The following is a 14089-nucleotide window of genomic DNA, read 5'->3' on the forward strand; positions in this document are numbered from 1 at the left end:
CACATGCAGCCTTAATAGCTGGCAAACGGGACAATCACCGCAAACAAGGGAATACATTAAATTCTACCTTGATGCGTGATCTCCCTCTGGATATTGTCGGAAAGTATCTCGCTTCTGACACCAAAACTGTTAGATTTTTATCATGCCCAAAAACGAAACTTAATTCATGGAGAGATTTTCCATACGACCTGTGATGCTCTGTAGTGCCTTTCTGATATCAGGGAAGAAGAAATACACAGCACACAGAATGTAGCAATGTTTCCTCTCTTCAGTTTATTGCAGGTGGCAGACACGTATTTATACACAGGATGATACAGTCCACGCACACACACACGAACACGCACACACATATTGGGGAGAAAGCTGATCTAAAGTGTTTCCTGTTTGGACAAGAGGATATACCAGCCCAGATAAGACTCTCTGTTTACCTTACCGACTAACATCCTATAGACACTGAACGGACAAAGGAATGTGTGTGAGATAGTGTGAAAACAGTTTTAACACTAACAATACTCAAACTATTTTTTCATGTCTCTCAGTTCCTTGCGTTACTTCATGTGCAATCAAACAAAATGGCCTTGCTTATTTAGGCAGTAAAACAGACAAAGTCTATTCAAATGATAGAGACTCTGCCTCTTTAATGATATTACGGACTTTTGGGTTAATGCCTGACAGATTTTCCATTACTCCGGCTCTGCTGTCATGTTTTATTATGAAAAAGCTCATTAATATTATTCCGTTACCTAACAAACTGCATGCAACTGTATTGTCAAATCAGCATTACTGTAGTACCTCAGCTGTGCTCTGTCGGGCCTTGATTATATTACTGCTTATGATCTCTGGTAATGTTCATGTCAACCCTGGCCCTTCTTCTGATGTTCTTTCTGGTGTTGTTTTCCCTACGGATCATGTGGCCTCAAATAATATATGCTTTGATGATTTTTGTAATCGCCATAACCTTGGGTTTTTGCATTTAAACGCAAGAAGCATATTATCTAAACAGGACCAGCTTAAAGTATGGGTTGAGAGTTCTAACCCTGATGTTTTAGTAATTACTGAGACATGGTTGCGTAACTCTATTCTCTATCCTGACCTGTATTTATCTGGTTACAACCTGTTTCGGCAGGATAGGTCATCTAAGGGTGGGGGAGTAGCAATTTTCACTAAAGAATATCTTGAATGTAGTATAGCCCTGGCAAAGTCTATACCCAAACAGTATGATCTTCTTGTTCTTAACATGAAATTATCTAACAGTTTTTCTTTATCTGTGGCTGGCTGCTATCGCCCTCCATCTGCACCAGCATGTACCCTAGAGGCCTTGAGCAATGCTCTTGCGCCTTTCACTAGGTCCGAGTTGATCATACTTGGTGATCTTAAATGGGACATGCTTAAGCCCCCTGAGAAAGTTGTACAACAATTTGATTTCTTAAACCTTCATCAAATCATAAACCTACCTACTAGATATAACCCAAAAGGTTGTGACAACGCCACATTGATAGATGTTGTGTTCACAAATGCCCCACACATGTACCTATCGGGTGTTTTTTGCAATGATCTCAGCGACCACTGTTTTATTGCCTGTGTTAGAAAACAACTTTCTGTCAAACAGCCAGTCGTAATCACCACTAAACGTATTCTGAAAAATTTTGATGCTCAAGCCTTCTTACATGATTTGAATCATTTAAGTAGGTATAGAGTCAGTCTGATTCCTACAGTGAATGATGCATGGTTGTTGTTTAAAGATCTTTTAACTGCTGTGATCAACAAACATGCCCCAAACAAAAAGATGCGTATAAAAAACCGCAACAGCCCGTGGATTAAGCGTGATCTAGTGGTTCTGCTTCAGCAAAAAAATACAGCCTGGTGCAGAGCACGCAAGACACATTCTGTTAACGACAACATTTTATTTCGTCAAATCAGGAACAAGGCCACACAAGCGGTGAGGGAGGTTAAAGCTGGCTTTTTTAAAAAACAGCTCACACTTTGTGGCGCGAACCCAAAAGCTTTTTGGAATACGGTAAAAAAACTTGAAAACAAACCCCGGACCATACCATTGTCCCTAAAATTGGATGACATAGTTGTCACTAATAAAAACTCCATGGCTGAAGCATTCAATCACCACTTCATAAATGCTGGCTTTGTTTCAAAGACATTAAACCCTATTTCTACAGCCCCTGCAACCTCTAATACTTGCAACCTTTTAGCACCTCCTCACAGTTTTTCCATCCAGCCTGTTTTAGAGGGGGATGTCTTGAACGAACTGACTGCTCTGGACCCCAATAAAGCAGCTGGGTCAGATGATCTTGCTGCCTTTTTTATTAAAATTGCTGCCCCTGTCATTGCGGCTCCACTAACAGCCCTCATTAACCTCTCCCTCTATACAGCTGAGATTCCACCTGCTTGGAAAGAAGCAGTTGTGCTTCCTCTGTATAAGGGCGGTGATCAGGCTGACCTTAATAATTACAGGCCGATTTCCATCTTGCCATGTGTGTCTAAAATTCTGGAAAACCTTGTCAATAAACAACTAATCAATTATCTAAATGTTAACGGTATCACCACCGGGGCACAGTCTGGCTTTCGATCAGGGTATGGTTGTGTTACAGCTACCACTAAAGTGCTCAATGACATTACATCTGCATTAGATAACAAACAAAACTGTGCTGCTATATTCATTGATCTTGCAAAAGCTTTTGACTCGGTGGACCACAACACACTTATCCACAGACTCCGCAGCATTGGTGTCACTGATCACTCACTGGATTGGTTCTCAAATTATCTTTCTCAACGGGTTCAACGTGTAAGATTTTAAAACCTTTTCTCCCATTCTCTTCTGGTCACCAGGGGTGTCCCCCAAGGCTCCATCCTTGGTCCCACACTTTTCTCAATTTATATTAATAACATTTCCCAGGCAGTTGGTAATTCACTCATTCACTTATATGCTGATGATACAATCCTTTATGCCATAGGTCCCTCCCCTGATGCTGTTCAAGCTACCCTGCAACATGGCTTTTACCAACTACAGCAGTCTTTTACACAACTCAAACTCACTCTCAATACCTCCAAAACAAAAAGCATGTGGTTTGGCCGTACGGGTACTACGCCTCCTCCTGCCCTTAACATCACCACCTGCAAGGGAGCTATTTTAAAACAAGTCACTGCTTATAACTACTTAGGCATCTGGTTGGAAACTTAACTCTCTTTCTCTATCCACATATTAAAGCTGCAATCTAAGGTCCAAGCCAAGCTTGGTTTCTTTTACAGAAACCGCTCTTCCTTCACCACTTCTGCCAAACTTATTCTTATTCAAATGACCATTCTACCCATGTTAGATTATGGAGACACTATATACAGGGTTGCTTGCAAGTCCACCCTATCAAAACTTGATGCTCTTGACCATTCTGCTATCAGGTTTGCCACAAATGCTCCTTTCAATACACACCATTGTGCTTTATATTCATCTGTTAACTGGCCCTCCCTTCACAATCGCCGTAAAATTCACTGGTTCACCTTCATTTATAAGACGCTTCTCGGCCACTCACCTCCTTACTTAGGTCACTTGCTGCAGCTAAAGCCTGTCACATATAACACCCGGTCCTCACTTCATTTTTCAATTAAGCATTCCTAAAACCAACTCTGCGTTTGGTCTCGCATCTTTTTAATCTGCTGCCGCTCGCGACTGGAATGCTTTGCAAAATACTCTCAAACTGGATAAATTCATTCCAATTTCAACCATTTTTAATGTTTTGTACTTATTTTAGCCCTAGTTCCCTTTCCCTAAGTGGTTTTTCCACTTGTCAGGCCGCCGTTGTAAATAAGAACCTGTTCTTAATGACTTGCCTGTAAAAAATAAAGGTTAAAAAAAAAAAAAAAAAAAAAAGAAAATTCCTCTGGAACCATAGTGGAGGGGGATTCAGTGACTCTGAGCTGTAGCAGTGATGCAGAACCTCCTGTTCACACCTACTCCTGGTTTGAGCAGATAGAATCTACAGACACACCGCTGACAACAAGCCAGAATTACAGCATCAGCGACATCAACACCAATCACAATGGACTCTATTACTGCACTGCTCACAACCAGCTGGGACGACAAAACTCTACACCCGTACACCTGGATGTGTTAGGTATGTGGATTGTAACACTGTCACATAGCTTTATGAAGCAGATGAAAAAATATCAATGAAATGGTGTATCATCTTTTTTATGATTTATTTCTGAAGGTTCAGAGAACACAGTGTTAAAGTTCAGCGTGGTGGGTCTGGATGTCTTCCTGGCAGTAACACTCCTCTCAGGAGCTCTGTGGATGTGGTATGTAAAATGCAAACATACTAATTATGTTGAAAAAAACGATTTATAATTAGCATGAACATGTGCTTGGCGTTCCTCAGGAAGCGGAAGTCGAGCTCAGCTAATAAACACAGCAGCACTGCCGAGGGTGAACTTCATTAACTGACTGATTAGATGTGCATTATTTGTGTCTTTAAGTCACCTCTTTTTGTTCCATAGGCTTATGACAGATGATTCATCTCTGATCTACAGCAAAATCCAGCACGTCCCCAGAAAAAGCAAGAGCTGAGACAGATGTGAATGCTCTTTTCTGTATTTAAACTGAACAGGAGAAGAAAAACGTCTTTGGCATTTCATCAGAACAGCAGTATTTATGCTTCAGTAGTGTGTTGTAGTGCTTTAAAAGTATACCTTTACCTTAAGAAATCTATTTTCAGGTAAAAAAAATTTTTTAAGGGAATTTAGATTCATAATATATATTTATTTTACATTTATGTTTTAGTTCCATTATAATTTTTATAATTGTAAAATTTTTTTTAATTATTTCTTTTGTTACAAACTACATTTCCTATCAGCCACTGCACATTAAGGGGCCCTGTCACATGTCTCTTTGTGCACCTGAATCCTGTTGTGGATAATTAAGACTTGTATTTAGACTCAGCGTATGTTGCAACTTTTTTCTCTTCTCCATGGTTTTGTACCCTTGATCCATGTTTCATTTTGCTTGTTGTTTCTTTGTTATTCATTGTGTTTTTTCTTCAGAGTTTGTATTTATTTTGAATAAATAGAAAGCATAGTCTGGGTTAATTAACACATTTATATTGACCAGATAATTCCACATTTGGCATAACTTCAATGTCCTCAATATTAATACACAAAGTGGAAAACATTACAAATAAAGAAAAACCTTTGAATAAAAAGGTGTGTCCAAACTTTTGACTGGTAGAGTGTATATACTGTACTGTATAGACACACACACACACACACACACACACACACACACACACACACACACACACACACACACACACAGAGTTCTTTGCAGAGGTTTTACCAGTGGTGGGCCATCAGGGCCATCAAAGCCTTCTCTTCTGGCCTGAACACGATCAGAAGCACTGACCTACATTTACCACCTAAATTCTAATATTTGTTTCATGAAATTGTATTAATTTATTCCCAACAGTTTATTCTCTTCATTTTGTAGCGTTTCTCTCGGCTGCACTGCTTCCAGTACGTGTATGTGGATGTTAGACTTTTTGTCCAATCAGATTTCAGCCTCTATGTGCTGCCATGTCAATCTAATCTGCCCAGAGCCTTCAGAATCAGTACTGCTGGCCTCTTTACCTTAGAGAATATTAGAAATTGGTCTGTTTCTTTAACCAATCAGAGTTCATATTTGCCTCACAGGGCAGCTCGCTGGTCCAGAATAGCGTCAGCATTTTTCCGTCCTCTGATTGGTTGGTCTGATTGGTTGGTTGGAGAAACTGTTACAGACGAGTTCGACTGGCAAAACACTTGTAGAGCTCTGCACACATAAATACATCTGAGTTAGACTTTTTCACGCCTATGGAGGAAGAGAAATTGATTTGATCTCAGACATACGTAATCTTGCAAAGGTGTATGACGTGCAACATGAGACTGTCTTCCACAACCTCACCTTTGTAGCAGAGTTCGGCTGTTCCTTACCCAGTTTTAAGCCCCCTAGACATCTGTTTCTGATTCAGTTAATTAATGTGTTTTAAACTGTGCAAGTGTTATAATTGAGAGCCAAAGGGTAGTTTTACATTCTTAGTCACAAGTTTGTACTTATTCTGTCTTTTTTAAATTATAATCATTGTTTTTAATATTATGTCTGATGATGAGGCTGTGTAAGCTATGGTGTTGCTAGGTGGTTGCTGTGCTAAACAGATTTGGTTATTGCTAGGTGTTTCCTAAAGTATATCCGTGGTTTGTTAGCATTTTGCTTGTTGGTTGCCATGATATTCCAGGTGCTTTCCATGGTGTTGTTAGCTAGTTGCTATGCTAACCAATTTGGCTACCTCTGTATTCCAGGGGTTGCTGGCATCTTTCTCATTGGATGCCATAATATTATTGGTGGTTGTTATGATGTTATTAGATACATGGTTGCTAATGTTTTACTAAATCGTTCTCATGATATTTAAAATATTCCAACCTTAATTCTGAAAATCAAATCAGTTATAGAGACGCCATTTCATAGCACAACAGAAAGAAAGACAGAGTAATAAATGGGTGTTGACCGTATGTATTTCTGTTTTAATGCATCAAAAGGGGAAGAGACTGAGCTGAAACAGACTGATAATCACAATCTGAAGGAGGAACAAACTAAGTGAGAAAGTTATTGTTTATTAAAAGTGTAAGATTTCTTGAAAGCATTTCTTGAAAGCATTTCCAAGGAAATCTTTGCATTAAATTCAACACCTGGTGGATCTTTAAGTGACGTCTGTCTGAAGGCAGAATGGCGAGAAACATTACAGCAGCAGCTGCAATCCTCGTGTTACTGACTGGTAAACTTCTCATATATTTCAGCTCTTTTGACTGTTTTTCTGTGCGATTATGTCGTTGCTGTATCCTTTCAGTCTGTGTGCAAGATTGATCCTTTGTATGGTGCTGTAGAGTAAACATCAGGAGTTACAGAGCAAGAAACTAAACGAATTATTGCAACTTTTACTGAAAACATGCGAATGTACAAAAAAACTCATGATGTATATTAGGCATGTATTTTACACAACAATATATTAGTATCCTCCACCGTTCTTCATCTGTGTGAGTTTATTTGTACTGTTTATATTCTTCAAACCAAGAGGAAGTTTGTAAACTGTTTCAAACTGAGATCTATTTTTACATGTCATTTTCACATGATTTTGGTACAATCGCTCTGTGTGACTAAAAACAGCAGCATCAGTGGTGAAGTCTAAAGTAACACCCTTCCTGATCAGTGTATGTGTCATCGTTTTAATTTCAGCTTCATATGTGTGCGTGTCTGTGTGTGTGTGTGTGTGTGTGTGTGTGTGTGTGTGTGTGTGTGTGTGTGTGTGTGTGTGTGTGTGTGTTCCAGGAGTTCAGCCTCAGCCCAGTGTAACTTTCCCCACTCAGAGTTTCTGTGCTGTTGCTGAATCTTCAGTAAAAATCCCCTGTACATTTACAAAACCTGATCACTCCAGTGTCACACAGAGAGAGTGGTATCGAGTCCAGAGCTCTGAAGGAGAACCACAAGACCTGAGTAAAGATCCACAATATTCAGGACGAGTTATAATCTGGACATCTGAATGTACGCTGACAGTGCAAAATGTGAGTGTGAGTGACTCTGGAGTTTATAACTTTAGATTTAAAACACAGAGCAGTGACTGGATATCAGCGCCATCTGGAGTTCATCTGACTGTTACAGGTAATAATGCACACATAGACTTTGCAGTATAATATGATATATAACAGGTCTGTAGTATTTAAAGAGTTTTTGTACATTATTGTGTGTAGATTTGCAGGTGAAGGTGGAGCCTAAACCTGAAGGACAGAGAGAAGTAAAACTGACCTGCAGTTTCACCTGCAGTCTCAGTCCATACAATTTCTACTGGTACAAAAATGGCCAAAAGTTAAAAACTACAAATGACAACTTCATTGTCCTCGACTCGACTAGTCTACATGATGAAGGCAGCTACTCCTGTAGGGCGTATGGGAGTGAACGTCGCTCTCCTCCAGTGTGTAAGTGTCAGAGTAAATCTGTCCAGATTCCTCCCCCTCAAGTTTACAATAAAATTGACAAGACAACTAATTTTCGAAATTAAACTCAATATCTTCTGTTTTAACTACATTTATGACCAGAACTAGATGATAATTATGGGATGCCAGGCTTCAAAAGAAGATCCTCCCACAGTTATAACCTCTCTATATGTTTCAGGTGTAAGATTCAGATTCTACACAGATGGAGGTGATTACACTGGAGAACCTGGAGCCGCTCTGTCTGTTACAGGTGATGTACAGTTATACAAGTATATATTTACTAAATAAAGTGAATAGAGAGCAAAGTAATTACTCACATACTTTCTATAATTTGCAGATCTGAAGGTTACAGTATCAGACTGGACTGATCAGGACATGGAGCTGAGCTGTAACACCACCTGCACTCTGTCTAACAATCCCACTTACATGTGGTACAAGAACGGACAGCGGGTGAATGAGTGTAAATCTGCCTCCTGCTATGTAGCTGCAGTCAGTGGTGAGGTCAGTTACAGCTGTGCTGTTGAAGGCCACGACAGTCTCCGATCTCCTCCAGTGTGTAAGTGTGGATTTACCTTTTTTCAAACACAGTATTTTTATATAACAAATGCTGATCCTGAACCAACACCAGCTGATTTAGTTGTTGTATTTCTATCCAGATTCCCCAAAAAACACCAAAGCAGTGGTTCATCCATCTGGAGACCTAATGGAGGGGGATTCAGTCACTCTGAGCTGTAGCAGTGATGCAAACCCTCCTGTTCACACCTACTCCTGGTTTAAGCAGATAGAATCTACAGACACACTGCTGACAACAAGCCAGAATTACAGCATCAGCGACATCAACACCAGTCACAATGGACTCTACTACTGCACTGCTCACAACCAGCTGGGACGACAAAACTCTACAACCGTACACCTGAATGTGTTAGGTAAGTGCATTGTAACACTGTTACATACAGTAGCTGTACAAAGTGGATTAAACAATCTGGCAAAAATAGAGCCTTAAATTAATTTTTTAATTAATTTCTGAAGGTTCAAAGAACAACACAGCGTTAAAGTTCAGCATGGTGGCTCTGGTTGTCTTCCTGGCGGTGACACTTGTCTCAGGAGCTCTGTGGATGTGGTATGTCAAATGCAAATATACTGAATGACTGAAAAATGATTGACATTTAGGATAAACATGTGCCTGGAATTCCTTAGGAAAAGAAAGTCGGGCTCAGGTAATAAGCAAAGCAGCACTGCTGAGAGTGAACAGGTGAGTGTAAATTAAATGGAGCGACTGTTCGATCGTGTTCATTTTCAAGTAGAAACTTTATTCTGTGCTCCTTTTTTCAGCTTCAGTCTGCTCCAGTGTATGACAATATCCCCGCCTCAAACCACAGAGTCACCTCAGATGATCAGGAGAACATTGCCTATGCTAGTGTTGCTTTTAAACACTACCACACAGAGGAAGGGTCTCTGTCACCCAGACTTCCTCCAGACACTACAGATGAAGAGGAAGTAGAGTACGCTGCTGTGAACATTCAAAGGAACACTGCTGCCACCCAGTGAGCAAATCATATCATTACACCAACACTAACTCTGCTGTTCAGGAGTCATTAAATACTTAATTCATTTACTTATTAGAAGAGCATTATTCAAGTCTTTAGATCACCTCTTTTTGTTTTATAGGCTGGATGGAACGAATGATGATTCATCTCAGATCTACAGCAAAGTTTTTTGAAAAAGCAAGAGCTTAGACAGATAAGATGTTCTGTTCTGTATCTAAACTAAACAGAAGAAAGTCTTTGGCATTTCATCAGAACAGCAGTATTATTGCTTATAAAGTATACCTTTACCTTAAAAAAATGATTTACAAGTCAGAATTTGTAACAGGAATTAGTTTAAGTTTTTATATTACATTTATGTTTATGTTCTATTATAATCTTTATAACTGTTTCATTTTTCAATTTTTCACAATTTTTTAATTTTTCAACTCTTGGGCCCTTGAGCAAGGCCCTTAACCCTCTATGCTCCGGGGGTCCCTTACGAGGGAAATATCAAGGTCCGTGACGTCGGAGTGACGTGGGGCCGCCTTCCCGTGGGCTCACCACCTGCAGGAGGGACCGTAAGGGACGGTGCTGTGAGGATTGGGCAGCAGTCCCCCGGGACCCGAATTACGGATAAGCGGAAGAAAATGAATGAATTAATGAATTTTTCAATTATTGTCCAGATTATATCTCAAAATATATTTCCGATCAGATATCAGATTCTATTTAATTTGTGAAATATTTCAATTATTTCTGTTTTCTGATATTTTTTCTGTGATGCTGTTTTACTACTTAAATAATGAAATTCTTTCATATTATTACATAAAAAAATATATAATAATTGTATTTTACATGATTGTCCTGCCTGAAAGAAACCTTTCTTTGTTGTGTACCGAACATTTAATGCCAAATGCTCGCTGTTACATCATTGTGCTCTTCGAAGTCAAATTTTCTTGCAAAAGAAGGCCACCAGGTGGCGTTTGGGCCTCTTTCTGAACTGCTGCAACAATACTACCATACTACTGAGTACAAAAACTTTTAGAGATAAACAAAAAGGCTTTTAGAGATAAACGGGATACTGTGGGATGCTTAGAATAGGGATACTGTGGTTTTGTAAAGCTTAAAGCCAGTTGGAGGTGTTCCAGTACCGCGGGGATAAACAGAAGTGTGTAAGAGTAATACACTATAAATTTCCTGACACCACTGTAGCCTAAACCAGGGGGAGTGGAGAAGCTGATGTACCCCTGGTCAAGAGCCTTCTAAATATATTCCTTCAATGCCCTTTGCTAAAGCCACTGACGTGAGGAAAGACCCAACCATTGTCCCTATATCTCTATAACTTTATCTCTATAAGTTTATTCATAAGTAACGAACCAGAGGTGATGCTGTCAGGGAAAACAAAACAATAATTCTAAAAATGTTATAGCAAATAAATAAATAAATACTATTTTTTTTCCACGTTTATACCTGTATGTATATAAAATTTGTAATAAAAACCACAAAAAAAGGTAAACGAAATGAAATTTGGCTGCGGTGATTGTTTCGCCTGCAGATCACTAGAGGGCGCGACAAAGCGCTTTTATGGCTGGCTAAGTGTACAATATGTAATTGCAGATTTGTTACAGCAGGTGGCAGCAAACACCAGATGATGTGTAAATTTCTCACTCGCGCTCTCTCTTTCTCTCTCTCTCTCTCTCTCTCTCTCTCTCTCTCTCTCTCTCTCTCTCTCTCTCTCTCTCTCTCTCTCTCTTTCTCTCTCTCTCTCTCTTTATCAAGTCCTTGGTATGTCCAGTAATTGTACATTTCTACTTCCAATGCTACAATGCTAAGGCAAAAACAACATGATCTAAAATAACAGTAACAGTAACAATAACAGTAATAATTTTATAAGTTAAAATAATAATACATTTCTTTTACTATTTACACTCTCTCTCACACTCTCTCTCTCTCTCTCACACACACACACACACACACACACACACCACACAACATATCATTATCTATCCACACTTATTTCTCCACACTTTATATATTAACTTCAAATATAGACAGGGTGTATCTTTCCTGATTCATCATGTATAATGAGACTGTGATTGACATTAAAATTCACTATAAAAGGTGACCCCTTGTGGAGAGCCAGGAATGTGATGATTTAGTTTACAGACTATAAAGCGTACCATCACACTTATTCTTCCGAATGCCGAACCTGCTACGTTTTACACTCTGTAAGTTAACTAACCAGTAAGCAAATCTATTCGAGAACTTCGTTGCAAAAAGCAAAGCACAATTTACAGGAATGGGAAGGTGAACTAGGAGGGTTTGGGTTTGTTAGGTTGCTACACAGTGTGCTATGCCTTTCTTCAGAGCTCTATAGCTGTAGATATTCCACTCCAACCCATGTAAACTTATCAACATGGAGCTTGTTTTGTGCACAGAGGTATTGTTTTGCTGGAACACATTTGGGTCTCCCAGTTCAAATGAAGGGGAAATTTTAAAGGGCATCCCGTACAATGTACCTCCAACTTTGTGGTAACATTTTGCGGCAGAAGCACATATCGGTGGAAAAGTCAGATGTCCCAATTATTCTGTCCATGTAGTGTAAATTGAAGCATGCTTTTCTACGTCCACGCGTGAGGCCCTGACGTGCTCACACATGGTAGGAAAATAACTCCGCCCTCATACGTGCTTGGTGTGAGACGCAGCTTCAGATCAGAGCATAGGCTTCAACTTTAACAAAGGAACAAAGTGCTGGAGCGCTGCGTATCCCCTCCAAAACGTCCGAGTATTCAAACGCAACCTGGCACTTTTATAGCCCCCTTTTTTTTTGTATGTGTGACTCCGGGTGGTGACCGAATACTCTTGCAATAGGAAGTGCACTTTGGCTTGCTTTTTGTGCACATCGAAGAAGAGCTTCCTTTGATCAACAATATTGCATTGACCTTGAGCGCACCACCACACTGTTTTATATTCAATGCAATTTCCTGTGTTTATGCGTATCGGCATTTTTTGGACTCCAGAGTGATTACGAGACCGTGTGTGTGTGTGTGTGTGTGTGTGTATGGGTTTTGTATGAATAGCACATTATGCACAAAGTATTTTTTCCGGTTTACACTTTATTGCTCCAAATGACTACATCGGATTTGTAGCTTCCGTATCCTTTAAGGTGCTTGAATAATCGGATTAGAAATAAATGTGACATCACTTGTAGTAAAACAAAATTATTATTGAATCTAAAAATCTATTCATTTAGAAACTATTGTGTAAAGTGCAGTAAATTGTGTAACTGACCGTAACATCGACCGAGCACTGACCCAGGGGGGCGAATACTTTTGCAAGGCATTGTATAAACCATATTTATTAGATCTTTTGTCAGTAGGATACATTTCAGGATCTGCTCTATCCCTCTCTCTCTCTCTCTCTCTCTCTCTCTCTCTCTCTCTCTCTCTATATATATATATATATATATATATATATATATATATATATATATATATATGTCAACTGCAAATTATCCCCTAAGTTCATATATTTTAGTATGAATTCCTGTATTTGTACATTCTTGTACATTATCTTTTACCAGGATTCAAGAAAGCTGTTCCATAGACGTGCCTGCAATCAAATATAGCTTTCCATTTCGAGAGACCTGTTCCAGAGAAGTGTCACAGCAGATAAGGGTTCAAGGGAAAAACTCACAATTTCATATCATGATTAGAGGTTTCTTTTTTATATCCTGTTTATATCCTCAATTTCGTGTTCTTTTTTTAGGTTTCTGATAAATTAGTGGAAAGTCCAAGTTGTTCTTGAAACCCTCATTTTGAGAGTAATGTTACTTCCCATTCGAGGTATAAATCAGTTTGTTAATGCAGGTCAGGTGATTGCCAATCGGGAAATGACCAAAACGTGAAAAAATATATACACATGCATATCGGTTTCTCTGTGTAGACCGCTCATGAATGAACGCTTCCTCGCCCCACACGATTGGGAAAGTCATGGAGATATCAATTCAGATCAGACACAGTCATGTAATGAAGCGCAGAAGAAGACGCAAGTGCACAGTGCACACCGAATAACTAGAGACGTGAACAAGAAAACCCAAACCACGACAAGGATCATGAAAAACAACAATGATTTAGCTGCAAACAGTCTGAGATATGAAACAAGGAAGTGCAATAATGTTGATAGGAGATAAGAAACATAGTTCATGGACTTAATTCTTTTACAAACCTTGCAAAATGAACTGCTGTCAATCGGTGAATCCAATAATTATACTAATAATAACTATAACATATAACAGGGAATTGGAAAACACGATTTGAAGAGTATGGTAAGACACAAGCAAGAATTTAGGCAAAAATATAGAAATAAAAATAGAAACACATTATAATATGTGACATATCCTAAGACAACAGGACCAATTAATAATGATTATAAAATAATCAATAATTATTGTATAAATTAATAATTATAAAAACAACCTTGTTCTCCCTCCATACAGGTATTTTGTGCTTTGTATTGTTTGTGGAGCAGTTATTTTTGGCACC

At 39.0% G+C, this 14089-nt stretch overlaps 1 protein-coding gene across 1 annotated transcript in view; it reads left to right on the top strand.

Annotated features, from left to right (window-relative positions):
- LOC310731622 (B-cell receptor CD22-like) overlaps window positions 1–9570 on the top strand; it is a gene marked incomplete at both ends in the record, with an annotated part of 35863 nt that extends 26293 nt beyond the window's left edge. The window contains 4 exons of the mRNA XM_083551282.1: window positions 8679–8948; window positions 9052–9142; window positions 9220–9274; window positions 9355–9570. Of these exons, the coding sequence (XP_083407408.1) occupies window positions 8679–8948; window positions 9052–9142; window positions 9220–9274; window positions 9355–9570 (632 nt within the window). The remainder of the gene's footprint in view (window positions 1–8678; window positions 8949–9051; window positions 9143–9219; window positions 9275–9354) is intronic.
- Between the last annotated feature and the right edge of the window lie 4519 nt (window positions 9571–14089).

The sequence above is a fragment of the Silurus aristotelis genome (assembly GCF_946808225.1).
Source record: "Silurus aristotelis genome assembly, chromosome: 9".
Classification (NCBI taxonomy): domain Eukaryota; kingdom Metazoa; phylum Chordata; class Actinopteri; order Siluriformes; family Siluridae; genus Silurus; species Silurus aristotelis.